General features: G+C 41.4%; 2 protein-coding genes and 1 pseudogene across 3 annotated transcripts; 2 read left to right on the forward strand and 1 right to left on the reverse strand.

Annotated features, from left to right (window-relative positions):
• The first annotated feature begins 221 nt into the window (after positions 1-221).
• Positions 222-5,156, forward strand: LOC139552595 (sialidase-3-like). Of its 2 annotated transcripts, none has more exons than XM_071364468.1 (3): positions 222-605; positions 822-1,070; positions 1,210-5,156. In XM_071364468.1, exons 2-3 carry the CDS (start codon positions 840-842, stop codon positions 2,203-2,205), a joined length of 1,227 nt encoding a protein of 408 aa, XP_071220569.1. In that variant the 5' UTR covers positions 222-605; positions 822-839; the 3' UTR covers positions 2,206-5,156. The 2 variants fall into 2 exon arrangements, with proteins under 2 accessions (XP_071220569.1, XP_071220568.1); XM_071364467.1 differs by having other exon boundaries at positions 411-605; positions 819-1,070.
• Positions 4,684-10,050, reverse strand: LOC139551876 (WD repeat-containing protein 73-like; annotated as a pseudogene).
• A 5,280-nt stretch (positions 10,051-15,330) lies between these two features.
• On the forward strand, positions 15,331-19,067 carry LOC139552603 (myb/SANT-like DNA-binding domain-containing protein 4). Its single transcript, XM_071364485.1, has 11 exons — positions 15,331-15,717; positions 16,013-16,083; positions 16,171-16,347; positions 16,438-16,499; positions 16,582-16,668; positions 16,756-16,797; positions 16,866-17,039; positions 17,119-17,154; positions 17,253-17,807; positions 18,089-18,200; positions 18,295-19,067. Exons 1-8 carry the CDS (start codon positions 15,560-15,562, stop codon positions 17,152-17,154), a joined length of 807 nt encoding a protein of 268 aa, XP_071220586.1. The 5' UTR covers positions 15,331-15,559; the 3' UTR covers positions 17,253-17,807; positions 18,089-18,200; positions 18,295-19,067.
• Positions 19,068-19,366: the final 299 nt, after the last annotated feature.

The following is a 19,366-nucleotide window of genomic DNA, read 5'->3' on the forward strand; positions in this document are numbered from 1 at the left end:
CATTCCCTCCAGCTGTTGGCAGTATAGAATATTTTGGTCTCTTTTGCCGCCACTGACTTTCACACAACACGGGTGTATTCATTACAACATTTATGTTGCAAAACGTTTAATCTGTTGCAAAATTCCAAATGGAAATTTGCAAATTTGCAACAAAAACGAGAGTTTCAATTGGACAAATTCAGGTGTGTAGGCTATTTATTGCGGGAAATGTTTACAGTTTAAGAAGCAAACGAAAGCAAACAGAACGAAACTTTGAAGGACCTCTCTAAATTTGTCCAATATAATCTCTCGTTTGCGTTTTCCGTTTGGAGTAAACGGTTTTGCAAAATAATCGACGTAATGATTACACCTCTGGTAGCGGTGTTGTTCCATATGCTCTGTTTGCCCCCGTTTGGTTCTTCAACGGCAAACGGTTTCCGTTGCAGGACGTAATGAATACACCCCAGACGAGCTACGTACGCTGTTATTTCACGACACGCTTCCACATTTAATAGCGAAAGGAAAAATAATAATAATAAATAGTTTTAGAGGTAGCTAAGCTATGGTCGTTTTAACTGGGTCACACGACTCAACGGTGTGATTTGTAGGCTAAGAAGCCTGCTCCTGTAAGTATGTGTTTTGGCTTATTACGACGTCGACGTAGTAGACCATCTTTTTGCATGTAAAATAGCTTGATGATTTACTTGAATGTAAGCTAGCAGTCGTGCGAAGCGTTTATCCGATCCAACCAATACGCCTTTCATGTCAAGGGAATAAATATAGTGAATTTAGTGGCTCAGGTGATATGTCATTTGTGTTTGAAGTAATCCCTCTGTTAGCAGGAACCAGCAATTTCAGCTATGGGGAATACATCATCAAGGAGTTATTTCCCAGGAATCGAAATGCAACCTGCAAAAACAACTCTGTTCAAACAGGAGCAAACTGGGACAAGATACAGAATTCCAGCTCTCATTTACCTAAAAGAGAGTCAGACATTCCTCGCCTTTGCAGAAAAGCGCTCTTCCCTCAGTGACAGTGATGCAAAAAGTATTGTTATGAGGCGAGGAACTCAACAAAATGGATCCACTCTGGTAAATGTCCCCTCCAAATCTAAACACATCACAGTCATAATACACAGTTGAAGGTGTTCATCTTTAATTGAGTTGTTACATACTGCTTACAGTTTCTACTTGTTAATTTTTGTTTCAATTCTTTTCCCTTGTTCCCCAGTGGTCAGAATCCCAGGAGCTGTTATCAGCATGTTTACCAGACCATCGCACCATGAACCCCTGCCCGGTTTATGAGAAGAATACCAAGACTCTATTCCTGTTTTTCATCTGCATTTTAGGGAACACTTCAGAGCACCATCAGATCTGGACAGGCAAGAATAAGGCCCACCTGTGTTACATCACAAGTAATGATGAGGGCCAGAGCTGGAGCCAGACAAAGGACTTGACAGAGAGTGTGATTGGCAAAACGGTCAGAAGGTGGGCTACATTTGCTGTGGGACCAGGCCATGGCATTCAAATGGAGAGTGGAAGATTGATCATACCTACCTATGCCTATTATATCCACTTCAAATGCTTCTCCTTCCCCTTCCCCTTCATGGTACAGCCTCATGCTCTCTCAATATACAGTGACGACTTCGGTCAGACATGGCAAATGGGCAGGATGCTTCAAAGAAAGTCCTGTGAATGTGAGATGGCAGAGATCATAGACCACGAGGGCAGGAGTTACCTGTACTGCAATGCCCGCCATGGAGGACACAGAGTGGAGGCTCTGAGTGAGAGCAGTGGGGTTTACTATGACAAACCTCGCTTGGCTCCGAGGTTAGTGGAGCCAGGTCATGGTGGTTGCCAAGGTAGTGTGATTGGCTTCCCTGCCCCTGAGCAAGGTGAAGAGGGCATGGGTGGTACCACATCATCACCACGGGCCTCAGACACGCAAACCTGGCTACTCTTCACCCACCCGACCAATAAGAGGACGAGGAAAGACTTGGGAGTGTATTTGAACCGTTCCCCACTGCACACGTCAGGTTGGGACCGGCCCTGGATCGTCCACAGTGGACCCAGTGGTTACTCAGACCTGGCCTACAGTGAGGACACTGAGCACTTTGCTTGCCTGATGGAATGTGGGGAGAAGAGTGAGATTGAACAGATTGCTTTTGTGTCTTTTCCACTCAGTGATGTCATGCAGACCATTGATGAGAAAGAAAAGACCTTCTAGGTTTTCGTTAGGGTTGTACTCCAATCAGATTCAGTGGTCAGTAGATGCATTATCATCGCTATACTTTATTAGTATAGAAAAAGAAGCAATCTGAAAAGAATATGATCATTTATATCAAAGTTTTGTGTAGAAAAGGCAACTTACAGTAAAATTTCATTGAAATGCAATCATAGTTAAATGTGATATAATCTGTAGATGTGATCATTTTATGACGTCTGACTGGACTGCAATGCATGCTGTCATGGGACGACAGTCTATTTAAACAGCATACGTTTGTTACTTAGTTCTGCAATGTAACTCCTTTCACCTCTACATTGATTCAAAGGATTCAGTTCCTCATGCTTGCCAAGCACACTGTGAAGAGAACAACCACCTACAGGCCATGACCAGGCCACAACTCTGCTCCCTGTTGAATGAACAGACATCCCTCAATCATGAAGTTGTTTGTTATCTACTGTGACTCATCTGTTCAAACTGCATGGGCCTCCCAATGCCACACTATCCAACCCTGTCTTTAAGCACATTGTATCCCTGTCTGGACAGTTCAAACATTCCCCATAGCATTATAAATGTTATGACTATGTAATTTGTGAATGTTATTTATATAATTTATGCTGTTGTTCAGACCCTCTGTAATGCCACTCTGAAAAGTGTCTGCTAAAGGACAGATCAGCTTCATTTGCTGAGAACTCCAATGTGTCAAATTAGATTATTTTCCTGTCTCTAAATAATGCTACAATATTAGTCCTGTCTCAACTACCTGCACAATCCTGTCCCTGCCTGTATCCTTGGCTATGCAGGAAACATTGTTAATAATTTCTGTGAATGGCATGCAGAACTATCTTTTGAAAATACATTTTAAAAAATCTGATAAAGTATGTTTAGCTTTTTGATTTACAAAGTGTTGTGAGCAAACAATGTGATGAAACTGCCTTTCACCTTTATCTCCAGGCCAGGGTTTGACTTATTTACCAGGTACAAGAAGAAATCAGTTTACTTGTTAACATTTTATTATCAAATATGTAACAAAAGTGAACAATCTTGCTTTCTTATAAAATACAGTGCATTCGGAAAGTATTCAGACCCTTTGACTTTTTCCACATTTTGTTACGTTACAACCTTATTCTAAAATTGATTAAATGGCTTTTTCCCCCATCATTAATATACACACAATACCCTATAATTACAAAGCAAAAAGAAGTTATAATTTTTTGCAAATTTATAAATAAATAAAAAATACTTTACTATCATATTTACATAAATATTCAGACCCTTTACTCAGTACTTTGTTGAAGCACCTTTGGCAGCGATTACAGCCTCAAGTCTTCTTGGGTATGACGCTAGAAGCTTAGCACACCTGTATTTGGGGAGTTTTCCCATTCTTCTCTGTAGATCCTCTTATGCGCTGTCAGCTTGGATTCGGAGCGTCGCTGCACAGCTATTTTCAGGTCTCTCCAGAGACATTCGATTGGGTTCAAGTCCAGGCTCTGGCTGGGCCACTCAAGGACATTCAGAGACTTGTCCCGAAGCCACTCCTGCTTTGTCTTGGCTGTGTGCTTAAGGTCGTTGTCCTGTTGGAAGGTGAACCTTTGCCCCAGTCTGAGGTCCTGAGCGCTCTGGAGCAGGTTTTCATCAAGGATCTCTGTACTTTGCTCCGTTCATCTTTCCCTCGATTCTGACTAGTCTCCCAGACCCTGCCGCTGAAAAACATCCCCACAGCATGATGCTGCTGCCACCACCATGCTTCACTGTAGGGATGGTGCCAGGTTTCCTCCAGACGTGACGCTTGGCATTCAGGCCAGAGTTCAATCTTGGTTTCATCAGACCAGATAATCTTGTTTCTCATGGTCTGAGAGTCTTTAGGTGCCTTTTGGCAAACTCCAAGTGGGCTGTCATGTGCCTTTTACTGAGGAGTGGCTTCCGTCTGGCCACTCTACCATAAAGGCCTGATTGGTGGAGTGCTGCAGAGATGGTTGTCTTGGAAGGTTCTCCCATCTCCACAGAGGAACTCTGGAGCTCTGTCAGAGTGACCATCAGGTTCTTGGTCACCTCCCTGACCAAGGCCCTTCTCCCCTGATTGCTCAGTTTGGACCGTCAGCCAGCTCTAGGAAGAGTCTTGGTGGTTCCAAACTTCTTCCCTTTAAGAATGATGGAGGCAACTGTGTTCTTGGGGGCCTTCAAAGCTGCAGAAATGTTTTGGTACCCTTCCACAGATCTGTGCTTTGACACAATCCTGTCTGCGAGCTCTACGGACAATTCCTTTGACCTCATGGCTTGGTTTCTGCTCTGACATGCAGTCAACTGTGGGACCTTATATAGACAGGTGTGTGCCTTTCCAAATCATGTCCAATCAATTGAATTTACCACAGGTGGACTCCAATCAAGTTGTAGAAACATCGCAAGGATGATCAATGGAAACAGGATGCACCTGAGCTCAATTTCGAGTCTCATAGAAAAGGGTCTGAATACTTATGTAAATAAGGTATTTCTGTTTTTATTTTTTATACATCTGCAAAAATGTATAAAACCTGTTTTCGCTTTGTCATTATGGGGTATTGTGTGTAGATTGATGAGGGGAAAAATATTTAATCAATTTTAGAATAAGGCTGTAACGTAACAACATGTGGAAAAAGTCAAGGGGTCTGAATATTTTTGAATGCATTGTATAATAGTATAAACTCAGAATACCTCTTCATAATGCAACGTTGTGTACAGTATAAGAATAACTACTCATAGCGTGGAACAACTACTCATAGCATGTAATAACTACTCATAGCATGGAACAACTACTCATAGCATGTAATAACTACTCATAGCATGGAACAACTACTCATAGCATTGAAAAACTACTCATAGCATTGAAAAACTACTCATAGTATGGAATAACTACTCATAACAGTGTAATTTTTTACATCATCTTATCCTATCACAATAAAATGTGCTATACAGAGGATGTTTTTTCCTTACATATTTACATAATGAAAAACATATTTAGACTGCAGGCAAGGTCCAAAGCTGCGTAATGATTAACATTGAACTGTAAGTTTGTTTGAATGTCAACAGCTGGCAGTGGTTTTGTCGACCCAGTCCCATACATGCACAGACCCGTCTACAGCAGCAGAGAGGACAGTCTTAGGTCGACTTGGATGCCAAACATGAGTGGTGACCACAGCTGATGAAGTGTCAAACTGATCCTCAGACATCATGTGACCACGGTGGACAAAAAGAGGCTGGAATTCCACCAACTCCAGTCTCCAAGAGGCAGTGTTGTAGATTTGCACCATTCCATCAAAACCTAGAAGAGGAGATAAATTCAATTGATAATTGAGGAAAAGTTGCTTTATTATGACAGCCGTTCTAAAAAAGCAAGAACAACTTTGTTCTGTCCATAAGACATTCATTAATGTCATTAATCCAACAAAAATGAAAGAGTGACATTGTGCTTACCTGAAACAGCAAGGCAGTGGTCCAAAGCTGGCGCCCATGTCACCTTCATGAGGTCATTATCGGTAGTTTTCCTCTGGACATCAAGCTGGGGGCTCTTAGGTCCCTAAGATCAGACACAAACACTTGGCAGGAGGAGAGCCGTGCTACACTACAGGAGGATGTGTCTGATGTGAACAGGTCTGTCTTAACACCCATACACCATTGGGCTCCCTCTCCCTCCAGCTGGGGTTTGCTGAAGAGCTGAAGGCTTCCGTGTGTCCCCCACATACAGGTCACCATTGCAGGCACAAGCGAGAAATACACTGCCACTCACAAACTGCAGGGAGCCCAGTGCATCTGGACTGTCTGTTTCTGCGATAGAAGGAAACAAAATAACTGTTATAGATGTGTTTCTACACCCAATATCATATTGTAAAGGAAATTATAAATTGACACAGTCCAAAAAGGCTACAGTGTATATAAAACAGGTTATCACCTACAGAGTAGAGTGGTTTCCCTGACATCAGCTCAGTCAGTTGAATATCGCTGATCTGAGAGCCACGAAGAATGCAGGGGTTTCCAGTTAAACCGGAGGCTACCTTGACACCTTTATCTGACGATGCACTCTTTAGTTGTATGTCTCCAGTAGTCTTTATGACATCTATCATTTGAAGACAAATCACGCAACAGAAATGTGCTTTCAATGTGGGCAAGACCAATGTGTACTGTGACCTAATCAGGTTGTAAATCATCCATGCCTAGTGGATGTAGCTACAGTATAAAGTGGAGAGTCGATTACACTGCAATACACTGAAAATATGACGAGGAGACAGTAGGTTTACTCACCACAATCAAGTCCCACACCAGGAGCTTGGAGCTGAAGCCATCATTGGTAACGACACCTCTTAACAAGAAACAATAGTTTGAAAGTAGCCATTTACAGTTTTTTCAATTGCGTACAAGCATGTTTTGGAACAATGTTGTCGATTTTAAAAGTCCACAATACACAGAACTCTGTTGCAAAACAGTAAATGTGTTTTCAAAATGTAGTTGCCTTCCTAAAATATAAATAGTCATCAAAACTATATTATACTGTCATAATTGCAAATACATTCATTTAAAATAATTACTGCCTGCAAAAAAACTAATGCAACCATACTTATCTCTTGGGTCCATGCAGACAAAACAAAAAGTGAATCTGTCTTTTAAAAAGCCCAGTACATTTTTTGCAGTCACTAAATCATGACGATCAAAATTGGAAGTATAACTATCCAAAGGTGCAGAATTATGGGTAATTACTGTCCTTTCATGCATATTTCAGCAAACAATTCCATATACATCAAATCAAATATTAATCCTGATAAAAAAAAGAAAAGAAAATAAGCACATTGTGTGCAGGACTTATTCATCACAATTCAATTCCATGTATTCAATACATACAGTGCATTCGAAACCCCCTCCCTTTATCCACATTTTGTTACATTACAGCCTTATTCTAAAATTGATTAATAAAAAAAAATACTTATCAATCTATAAACAATACACCATAATGACAAAGCAAAAACAGGTTTAGAAATTTTTGCAGATTTATAAAAACAAAACCGAAATATCTTATTTACATAAATATTCAGACCCTTTGCTGAGACTCAAAATTGCGCTCAGGTGCATCCTTTTTCCATTGATCATCATTCTACAACTTGGAGTCCACCTGTGGTAAATTCAATTGATTGGACATGATTTGGAAAGGCACACACCTGTCTATATAAGGTCCCACAGTTGACAGTAAATGTCAGAGCAGAAACCAAGCCATGAGGTCGAAGGAATTGTCCGTAGAGCTCCGAGACAGGATTGTGTCGAGGCACAAATCTGGGAAAGGGTACCAAAAAAACTCTGCAGTATTGAAGGTCCCCAAGAACACAGTGGCCTCCATCATTCTTAAATGGAAGAAGTTTGGAACCACCAAGACTCTTCCTAGAGCTGGCCGCCCGGTCAAACTGAGCAATCGGGGGAGAAGGGCCTTGGTCAGGGAGGTGACCAATAACCTGATGGTCACTCTGACAGAGCTCCAGAGTTCCTCTGTGGAGATGGGAGAACCTTCCAGATGGACAACCATCTCTGCAGCACTCCACCAATCAGGCCTTTATGGTAGAGTGGCCAGACGGAAGCCACTCCTCAGTATATGACACGACAGCCTGCTTGGAGTTTGTCAAAAGGCACCTAAAGGACTCTGACCATGAGAAACAAGATTCTCTGGTCTGATGAAACTAAGATTGAACTCTTTGGCCTGAATGCCAAGCGCCACAGCTGGAGGAAACCAGGCACCGCTCATCACCTAGCCAATACCATCCCTACGGTGAAGCATGCTGGTGGGAGTATCATGCTTTGTGGTTGTTTTTCAGCAGCAGGGACTGGGAGACTAGTCAGGATCGAGGGAAAGATGAACAGAGCAAAGTACAGAGAGATCCTTGATGAAAACCTACTCCAGAGCGCTCAGAACCTCAGACTGGGGCAAAGGTTCACCTTCCAACAGAACAATGACCCTAAGCACACAGCCAAGACAACGCAGGAGTGGCTTCGGGACAAGTCTCTGAATGTCCTTGAGTGGCCCAGCCAGAGCCCGGACTAGAACCCGATCAAACATCTCTGGAGAGACCTGAAAATAGCTGTGCAGCAACACTCCACATCCAACATGACAGAGCTTGGGAGGATAAGCTGAGAAGAATGGGAGAAACTCCCCAAATACAGGTATGCCAAGCCTGTAGCATCATACCCAAGAAGACTCGAGGCTGTAATCATTGCCAGTGGTGCTTCAACAAAGTACTGAGTAAAGGGTCTGAATACTTATGTAAATGTGATCTGTTTTTATTTTTAATACATTTTTTAAAAATACAAAAACCTGTTTTTGCTTTGTCATTATTGTCTATTGTGTGTAGACTGATGAGGGGATAAAAAATTTTTTTTTAAAAATTGAATAAGGCTGTAACTTAACAAAATGTGGAAAAAGTGAAGGGGTCTGAATAATTTCCGACTGCACTGTAGGATGGTTTGCTCATAGTTTTGTAGACTTTTCATTGGCTCACAGAAACACAATCCACAATAGAAATAAGGAAAGGTGAATCCAATAGAGAAACACAACTGATATGAATGTAAAGCCTCAATCCACACCAAAGCGAAGCCCTATAGCCTAAGGGATGGTCAATGTTCGAGATGATAACTTAGAAGTACCCCTATTTACTTTGAAGACACCAACTACATTCTCTGCATGTCCACAATACTGTAAAAAATCATAGAAAAAAATTGACAGCTCCTATTGCCTAGGTCTTTCCCTATATTGTACATGGTATGAACCTGATGGGATGATTAGAAATGTAGTGCAGTAGTATTTACTGATGCTGGAAACAGTGAACACAATTGCAGACATTTCTCTTCTGATTAAAACAATGTGTTAATATTACGTAAACAAAACACTTAAGTGTGTTTTGTATTTACTAATGACATTTTGTATTTAAAGTTTTGCAAAAAGTGGTTTAAGATATGCAAGTGAGGTACTAAAGAAAGAAAATGAACAGAAGGTGTGTATATTTGAGCATTTGGCCATTGCTGTTCTGCTATAGATGCGTTTCAATACAGATCCCAAAATTGCTTGTACACGATTGAGAAAAACTGTAAGAAGATTAATATTAATGACAGCAAAAGGAAGTTACATAAGCAATGGCTACTATGATCCATCTACCTTGTTCCTGGAATGTGTTTAAGGCAATGAACGGCACCATCTGAGAAACCTCCATGGAACACTTCGAAATCTCGCTCTGCACAAAGACCCTGCACACATTGAATAGACAGACACCTTTGCAGCCAATTCATCACTGATATCGTGAAGCATTTATCATTTCAATCCATTACCTGATTGTCATCATCAAAGAGCTTCAGAGGCAAAAGCAGCTCTAAAAGTTCATTTTTAGATAAACTATAACCTGCGACACAGATAGCTGTGGGGTAAAGACAAAAGGGCAATGAAACACAATCAATGATGTTGGTTATAATCCAAATGTACATATAATCCAAATGCCTTATAACATGGGCCAATTATGAATAGGCCTACTTTTTTCTGCGGTCCATTCAATTACTCTTGTAGGATGTTCAAGTTGATACTCATGAATATTATTATATCTGAAAGGGAGGTGTAGGGATTACTTTGATCTATAATCTAGTCCTATCTGCAACGTCCTAAAACGTTACGCCTGTGAATGTACCCTTGTTGTTTTCCTACAGAGACGTGCGATGTGAAGCATGATTTATGCAACTAAAAGATATCATCGAAGTCTCAACTCACTTTCACAAAATACCTCGTACTTACATTTCCAAAGACTCGATAAACCAGTCATCAAATTCCTTCTCATCCAAGCATGTTTCAACCATCTCGTCCAGACCTCATCCACCGCTGAACAACTTCTGTAGTGCATTGCCGGTATTTGGTTAATAGTAGATAAACAGCCGTGTTGCCACCTACCGGATTGGAGTGTTGGCTACAGTCTAGCAGAGTCAGAGCCACACTCCGTAATGAGCATACAATCACAGAGTGGGCCAGGGCCACCAACCAAAACAGACAATGAAGCAACTACATCCCATGAGATTTTCACAATGGAAATAGTACTTGATTTCTATAATATACCTGTAGTGTTCAAGGAATTACATTTTAAGAGAGAATAATTACTTTAAAAATATATACACTGCTCAAAACACTTAAACAACACAATGTAACTCCAAGTCAATCACACTTCTGTGAAATCAAACTGTCCACTTAGGAAGCAACACTGATTGACAATAAATTTCACATGCTGTTGTGCAAATGGAATAGACGAAAGGTGGAAATTATAGGCAATTAGCAAGACACCCCCAATAAAGGAGTAGTTCTGCAGGTGGTGACCACAGACCACTTCTCAGTTCCTATGCTTCCTGGCTGATGTTTTGGTCACTTTTGAATGCTGGCGGTGCTTTCACTCTAGTGGTAGCATGAGACGGAGTCTACAACCCACACAAGTGGCTCAGGTAGTGCAGCTCATCCAGGATGGCACATCAATGCGAGCTGTGGCAAGAAGGTTTGCTGTGTCTGTCGCTGCTCTGGCACCCCAATGGTGGAACAAACTCCCTCACGACGCCAGGTCAGCGGAGTCAATCACCACCTTCCGGAGACACCTGAAACCCCACCTCTTTAAGGAATACCTAGGATAGGATAAAGTAATCCTTCTAACCTCCCCCCCCTTAAAAGAGTTAGATGCACTATTGTAAAGTGGTTGTTCCACTGGATATCATAAGGTGAATGCACCAATTTGTAAGTCGCTCTGGATAAGAGCGTCTGCTAAATGACTTAAATGTAATGTAAATGTAGTGTCCAGAGCATGGAGGCGCTACCAGGAGACAGGCCAGTACATCAGGAGACGTGGAGGAGGCCGTAGGAGGGCAACAACCCAGCAGCAGGACCGCTACCTCTGCCTTTGTGCAAGGAGGAGCACTGCCAGAGCTCTGCAAAATGACCTCCAGCAGGCCACAAATGTGCATGTGTCAGCATATGGTCTCACAAGGGGTCTGAGGATCTCATCTCGGTACCTAATGGCAGTCAGGCTACCTCTGGCGAGCACATGGAGGGCTGTGCGGCCCCACAAAGAAATGCCACCCCACACCATGACTGTCCCACCGCCAAACCGGTCATGCTGGAGGATGTTGCAGGCAGCAGAACGTTCTCCACGGCGTCTCCAGACTCTGTCACGTCTGTCACATGTGCTCATGTGCTCAGTGTGAACCTGCTTTCATCTGTGAAGAGCACAGGGCGCCAGTGGCGAATTTGCCAATCTTGGTGTTCTCTGGCAAATGCCAAACGTCCTGCACGGTGTTGGGCTGTAAGCACAACCCCCACCTGTGGACGTCGGGCCCTCATACCACCCTCATGGAGTCTGTTTCTGACCGTTTGAGCAGACACATGCACATTTGTTGGCTGCTGGTCAACCCCTGACCCCAACTTTACCTTCATCTTGATGCTTAGCCTACCATTGATGACAAGCCAGGAAGTTGATTGTAGTTTCTTATGTGTAATGGTGAAATGTTACACTTGGTTTAGAGCAGAAACGTGCAGACTAGCTATCTGTCAAGATAAGGTCATGTAATGGAGGTAGGATTGTTCTGCCAACGTGATCACAACATTAAATGAATAAGGTATGTCTTTTTGACTCCCTTTCAAAGCAAAATCATGTATTTAATTGACCACCCATAACTTAATCTTAATCTTGAATCTTAATTATTTTTACACATATCAAACAGGACTGTACTAAAGGTGATCAAATACAGGGAGAAAACTATCCGAAGTCACACCATCCTGTTCCAGAAAATAACATTTATGATTCTGTTTAACAACATTCAACTCTGCACAACTAAGCTAACGTTCAAATAGTTGACTATATGTTAAAATCAATTTTTCAAAATAAAATGTTTTAGTTTATTAAAATAAAGTATGAGTAAATAACATCAGAAACCCACCCCTAAATTGCTGGTATAAACCAGCTGGTGTGACGCCTGTGTGGTATGCCGTGATATAATTGTGAAGATAGAGAGCCTCATGTAAACAGATCTGTGGGGGTTTACTCCATTGTGGTAGTGTCACGCTGTGCTGACTGAATAGCAGAGGTATAAAGATAGAATGATGGACGAAGAACACAAAGCAGTGTACAATGCAGTGGCACATTTTTACAGATAACATCCATGCCTTTAACCTCTACTGCACCAGGTCAGTCACAAGCCAAAGCTTCAGACAATGACTGAGTCCTTTTTATAAAAGAAAATGTAAACCTTATTTTAGCAGGTAAATTGATTGAGAACACATTCTCATTTACAGCAACAACCTGGGGAATAGTTACAGGGGAGAGAGGATGAATGAATAAGCCAATTGGAAGCTGGAAATGATTAGGTGGCCAGGATGGTATGAGGGCCAGATTGGGAATGTAGCCAGGACTCCGGGGTTAACACTCCTACTGGTCTATAACAGGTTGTTACTAGTTAAACCACTGAGTAGGCCATGCATTTTAGGAGGTTTGTTTGGTTTTTGGTTTTCTCTTTGGGTATGCATACATTTTGATTTCAAGGGAAGTTTCGTATGATTTGGGGATATTATTGCTATTTGTGAATTGGTCTCAATATACATGTACTATGGCGAAAGGTAACCTGGTCCAAGATAGCAGCAGGCAAACAAGTCTAGCGGCTACTTGACATCTCAGGTGTCTACCATATTAGTCATCCCACTAAAATGGTAATGCTTTGGCGTTGTAACATAGTAAAATGGCCTAGGACAGAATTATGCCATGGAAATGCCAAACAAACATATCCATACATGGTGAGATAACATAAACATGAGCAATGCCTTATAACATGGGCCAAAATACCAGCAACAGTGTGTGAAAACCTTGTGAAGACTTACAGAAAACGTTTGACCTCTGTCAAAGCCAACAAAGGGTATATAACAAAGTATTGAGATAAACTTTTGTTATTGACCAAATACTTATTTTCCACCATAATTTGCAAATAAATTCATAAAAAATCCTACAATGTGATTTTCTGGATTTTTTTTCTCATTTTGTCTGTCATAGTTGAAGTGTACCTATGATGAAAATTACAGGCCTCTCTCATCTTTTTAAGTGGGAGAACTTGCACAATTGGTGTCTGACTAAATACTTTTTTGCTCAACTGTATGTCTGACAAAGCTGATCTGTCTCCATCAGGGTCTCTCTGACAATATACATGATATACAATCTCACCATAGTTACATGTACATTTCAAATAGATCATTCATGTACCTGTATCTGCGAGGACAACCGTAGTGTCCAACAATATATTCTTGGGCATAACAGAACCGTCTGCAGAGTCCTCTATAACCACACGTCCAATATTGCATCCCTGCATCATCAGCTGTTAGAACAACAGTAAAACAATCATGGAACAATTAGTAGAAGAATATTTCAACTACACTATTTTTGTAATTTGCTAATGACTTGAATACTTATGAGCTGTTATTATATTACCTTTAATGATGATCAATCAATGTTAACAGTATAACCAATGTCAAGCTAAAACATTACCATTGAAGATCTTACATTTACCGTATGATCCGTATAATCAGAAATGTGCAATTTCTTTTACATTTATTTAACCAGGTAGGCTAGTTGAGAACAAGTTCAATGTCTTTAGAGCAATGTCTTTAATGGTAAAATAAGAACTAACGATCCAAAACATTTCTTCCAAATACACATCAGCAAGTACACTAATGAAATCCCATTTTACAGGTATGATGCAGACCTGCGGCATTACATAACAAAGCCAAGTATCCACTGCTTACCCTCAACAGCCAAAAGCATCAGGAGAAGTACAAGGACAACCAAGCCCAATCATGTTTTGTCAACACTAAGTTCTCAGGCAAATGCAGTTCTCAGGGCTGATGCTGCATTTATACACTATTTCACCCCCAGGGGGAGGAGTCAATGGGTTCTGTCCAAATCACAATTGCAGAGTATTATTGAAAGAGAGGTGTCTTTTGGGGTAAAAATGGGTACTATATCCTCCTTACAGAACACCTCAGGTGCAGGTTCTTGAAAAGGAGGAAATATATATTAATATATATTAATTGAAAAAAAGTATTTTAATATATATATATTTTTTCTCACAAAAGTTATGCACTGGGCATTTACTAGTATTAGCAGACCAATATAGACATCTGTAGCGCAGGCAACAACAAAAAATAATTCAGCATCTCTGCATTGGCAAAAAAGGTAGTTGTATAATTAAGAACAGTATCTTGCAGGATTCAATAGTTGGAATTGTAAGAGTTGTTGCCCTGTCCCTTTCTCTGCAATTGTCATTCTAATAAAATCCAAAAAGAACAAAAACCTGTCTTCAAACATTTACATTAAAAACTACAAAGTTATAGGCAAAAACACAAAACATCCATTAAATGTTTTTCTTGATCAAATAACATGGAAAACAACCACTTGTTGTGCAGTATTAATTTACCATCCTTACAAACCACTTAATGTAAATGTACATTACTGTATTGTACACAGGCTGGTCATCTAGGTTTGTACCTGTAGACCTTCCATCACCATGAAGAAAAACAATGTGCAGTACAGTAATTGAGTACATTGAGACATCAAGTGGTTTGTGATGATGTATGATGTAATGTGATGATGTGGCTCAGTTGGTAGAGCATGGCACTTGCAATGCTTGGGTTGTGGGTTTGATTCCCACTCACTACTGTAAGTTGCTCTGGATAAGATCGCCTATGGAAAATGAATGAATAGACCATTTCAGTTTTCACAATATGTTGCATTTGCAAAGTATTTCAAGAAACTGGAAAAAATACATCAAGCAAGTAATTTTATATTCCACAAGTATTATCAGATTAACTCAAGTTGAAAATGCTGGTAAACACTCAAATACATTTAGTTTACATTTTTTTCACAAAGGTAGTGCACTGGGCCTTTACTAATCCTGTATTAGAGGACCAATATTGACACTTCAGCGCGTGCAAAAAATTCGCAGCACCCCACTCTCAAACTACTTCCTGCGGCTATGGTGAATTATCTCAATAACTATTTGATTAAGATACAAACAACTCATCCAGCTGTGTCTTTTCCAGGGTGTTTAATACTGTTCTTTCAGTACAGGGGCCTGTTGCACAAAAGTAGAATTAAGACATCCGGGATAAATGACTCAGCTGAGCTCAATGAAGCCAAAACATGTGCGTCCAGGCTTAATTGGTTGCACAAAGACCAAGCCAGGATGAGCAGACACGGATTCATTAAGCCAGGTGAAACCAATCCTGGATAGGTGCGCGCTCACGGCTCACTCAAATAGACCCCGCCACAGATCACAGATTAACTGATTTACCATGGCAACTAGAGCCGCGTACTTTTCCCCGTCGGAAGCACAAATCCTCATGGAGGCATACGAGGAGGTAAAAGATATAATTAAGAAGAAAGGCAACACCGCCACAGTGATAAAGCAAAGAGAAAAAGCGTGGCAAAGTATTGCAGACCGCCTGAATGCGTAAGTAGTGCACAATTACACACTCACCGCTCCGCTGAAACATCACAATTACAATTCAAATATTTAATTCACATCTCCAAAAATGCAGTTGTACTGTAATTATGAAACGGTTAAATTTTTAATTGAAATGCACTGCAGATATGAGTGAAATTGTGTAAAGTAACTCCATCACACTGTATAAAGCTATGATAAATTTTTTGATATTTTTACTGAAAACAAGACAAAAATACCAAGTAATTTTTTGCAGTGTGACTCCATTAAATGTGTGTGTGTGTGTGTGTGTGTGTGTGTGTAGATTAAACATGAACGGGCCAAAACGGACATGGCAGCAGGTCAAAATCAAATACAAGAACATTCTGCAGAATGGTATGGTCCCTGACTAATATTTAACAAAGCACAAGCATATATTGTACCCAGAAGGTGCCTGCTCACACATTGTCTGTACTGTTTTAGCAGTGAAAAAGAATACCCACAGACAAGGCACGGGTGGTGGGTCACCAAAGGCTGACCTTACCCCAGCAGAGGACATGGCCTTGGAGCTAAATAAAGGCAGGCCCGTCTTAGAGGGGATCCCTGGGGGGAAAGAGACGAGCATAGGTTCCTCCCAAGATGCCACCCGCTTCATTCAAGGTATGTCCTTCCATCTCTACATGGGATACAACCACATTCATATTGAATCAATTTGGACTGTCTGACTTTGGTTTACCTATTGCCTTGCAGTGTCTGGCAGCACTGTGTTCCTGTTAGAGCCACCAGCACAAGCACCAGACGATGCTGATCCAGTGAGTACTCCATCAAAGGCATACTGTAGGCCTGGCATGTCTTGTCTACTAGCTTCAATATGAATCCGATTAAATGTGATAGGGTGAAGGCCCCAGTGCAGCAGCAACAGCACATGATGGAGACGATGATGAGGAGGAGACCATCTCTCTGGATTCCAGAAGGCATGAGGTATCATGTTAAGACTGTGAAAGTACTATTTACTCTACAATGGTGAGGAGTCCTCATCAAAATCAAAAAATCTAATTTCTTTTACAGGACCCAGATGCTATACAGTGGGAAAACCAGCCTGGCAACATAGTGCGTATTAATAAAAGGACACCACATCCTGCCAAATTCCAGCTGCGCTAATTGTATTGTGTTCACAGAGCTCACAAGCTATCAGAAAGTTGTATGGCAACCACCTCCGGCGCCAAATAGAACTGGCAGACATAGACATTCAGTACAAGAAGAAAAAGATGGAAAATCTTGCACTGGAGTCCGAAATAAAAAAGAGGACAATTAGGAAACTGGACCTTGAAATAAAAAAACTTGAGAGGGAGGTGAGATATGCCTTCAATGTACACTGTATGCTAACTGTAACACAAATGTATTATTCATTATTTTTCTTTCCTCCCCCAGCTCCAAGAAGATGACACAGCTCAAAATAAAAATTAGGTATATTCTCGTAAAGTCAAGTGAGCCATGACATATGAGCTCTTATTGTGAGCACACAGGACGGTGGCATCTTTCTAAGTTTTTTTTAATTTTCCCAGCAATCAGTACAACCAAGTCATCGTTATAAGGCATCGCCCTCTTTTGCCCACCCCCCCAGCACCAGGTGTGGCCACTAGCCTATATGAAGGCCCAAAATTGTGTGTTCCTTTCTGCTCTGACAATGGCATGCCCATTCGTGCGAGATGTGGTGGATGAAGAAGCACTTGTGCTGAGGAGAGCCTTCAGGCGAGAAAGGGTCTTCAGGGACCGGTTGGACCCACTGGCCTTCCCTGATGACCATCTATATGAAAGATACAGGTTTTCTGCAGATGGCATCAGGTATCTATGCAGACTACTGGGTCCCAGGATTAAGCACCGCACTGCACGGAGCCATGCACTGAGTGTGGAGCAAATGGTTTGTGTGGCCTTGCGCTTTTTTGCTAGTGGAGCCTTCCTGTACTCAGTGGGGGATGCAGAACAGCTGAACAAGGCCACAATTTGCTGCACAATAAGGAGTGTGTGTCTGGCTATCAAAGCATTAGCAGATGTCTTCATCTCCTTCCCTGGCCACAGAAGACTCTGTGACATCAAAGAGGAGTTCTATAGGATTGCAGGTAAGAGGATCTACAAATTACAGGACAACTGTTAACACATAGTAGGATACTCATTACTTTGTGTGACACGTTTCCCCAATGTCATTGGTGCAGTGGACTGCACACACATAAGGATAAAAGCCCCCTCAGGTGCCCATGAGGCCGATTTTGTGAATAGGAAATCCTTTCACAGCATTAATGTTCAGGTGAACATAACTTTTTGATATTGTCCATTGACGAACACTCTGCATTGCCAGTGATGTGCATTGATTGGTGTAATATTCCTCATCTTATGATTTCAGATGGTCTGCAATGCTGACTGTGTGATCAGCAATGTTGTGGCAAAATGGCCTGGCTCAGTCCATGACTCCAGAATCTTTCGGGCCTCTGAAATCTATCAGTGCCTATCACAAGGTAAGCCACACAACCCCTATTTATAACCATCATGGCTGTGTCAAGAATATCACTGTGTTTATGAGGTAGTAATGATGAGATTTTGTGTTGACAGGTGAATTCTCTGGTGTGTTGCTGGGAGACAGGGGGTATGGCTGCCAGCCTTTTCTCCTGACACCTTTCACAGACCCCCAGGAAGCACAGCAGGCCTACAACCATGCCCATGCCAGGACCAGGGCCAGAGTTGAAATGACCTTTGGCCTCCTGAAGGCACGCTTTCACTGCCTTCACAAATTAAGGGTCAGCCCTGTTAGGGCATGTGATATTACTGTGGCTTGTGCTGTCCTCCACAATGTGGCCTGCCTGAGGAAGGAGAGGGCCCCCAGAGTGCCACCAGCCATGGACTGGGACAATCCGGCAATCTTCCCTGATGACGACAGTGGTCGGCTGCTGAGGGACCAATATGTGTTGAATTATTTTAGTTAGTATGTGTGCTTTCAATTTTGGTTAAATATGTCCTGCGGTGGCAGAGGAATTTGGGTTTTTTTGGGTTCGTTTTTTGACGAATTTGGCCTCTTATGATGTTTGTGCGGTATACTGTGTGTAATACAAGGCTGCAGGGAGGCTACTGCATCCATTCATTTGTCTGTTCAGTTGATGTGTATGGATTTGTCCTGCATTTATTTTAGTGTGCAGACATGCAGGGTGTGTTATATACAGACCTTTGAATGTGTATGTATCATTTTGTATAATATGCTTGGATTCTGTGCTTTCCATCTTGTAGAGTCACTGTGACTTCAGTTTCGAAAGGAGCTGATGGTTTACCTGCTTTGTTTTGTCCTTATTCAATAAAGGAACATAATGTTACACATTGTGTTTTTATATTCATATGGAATGTGTATTTGTTTATATGACAGAGTACTAGGGCCACACTGAAGAAAAAGGATAAAGTCATAAATTTATGAGGCTGGTTCTTTCTGCAGAAAAGCTACATATTGTTTTTACAGTTTTGATACTTATGACAATGTGATACTTAATATTCTGGCACATCAGCATGTCTTTGTTTATGAAACCATACTGAAGTACAATTTCACGAAATGCCCCACATCTGTCATTTTAACAACTGTCCTCCTTTAAAACAACTGGTTACAATATTATGACTTGTGTTTTTTTCCCCTCTGTGGCCC

Source organism: Salvelinus alpinus, chromosome 24, assembly GCF_045679555.1.
Source record: "Salvelinus alpinus chromosome 24, SLU_Salpinus.1, whole genome shotgun sequence".
Taxonomy (NCBI): domain Eukaryota; kingdom Metazoa; phylum Chordata; class Actinopteri; order Salmoniformes; family Salmonidae; genus Salvelinus; species Salvelinus alpinus.

Excerpts from the sequence above, each read along its gene's own strand:
- LOC139552595 (XM_071364468.1), top strand. The coding sequence starts at position 840 with ATGGGGAATACATCATCAAGGAGTTATTTCCCAGGAATCGAAATGCAA. Across the intron at positions 1,071-1,209 it reads AACAAAATGGATCCACTCTG|TGGTCAGAATCCCAGGAGCT; the intron begins GTAAATGTCCCC and ends CTTGTTCCCCAG.
- LOC139552603 (XM_071364485.1), top strand. The coding sequence starts at position 15,560 with ATGGCAACTAGAGCCGCGTACTTTTCCCCGTCGGAAGCACAAATCCTC. Across the intron at positions 16,348-16,437 it reads TGCCACCCGCTTCATTCAAG|TGTCTGGCAGCACTGTGTTC; the intron begins GTATGTCCTTCC and ends ATTGCCTTGCAG. Across the intron at positions 17,040-17,118 it reads TAAAAAAACTTGAGAGGGAG|CTCCAAGAAGATGACACAGC; the intron begins GTGAGATATGCC and ends TTCCTCCCCCAG.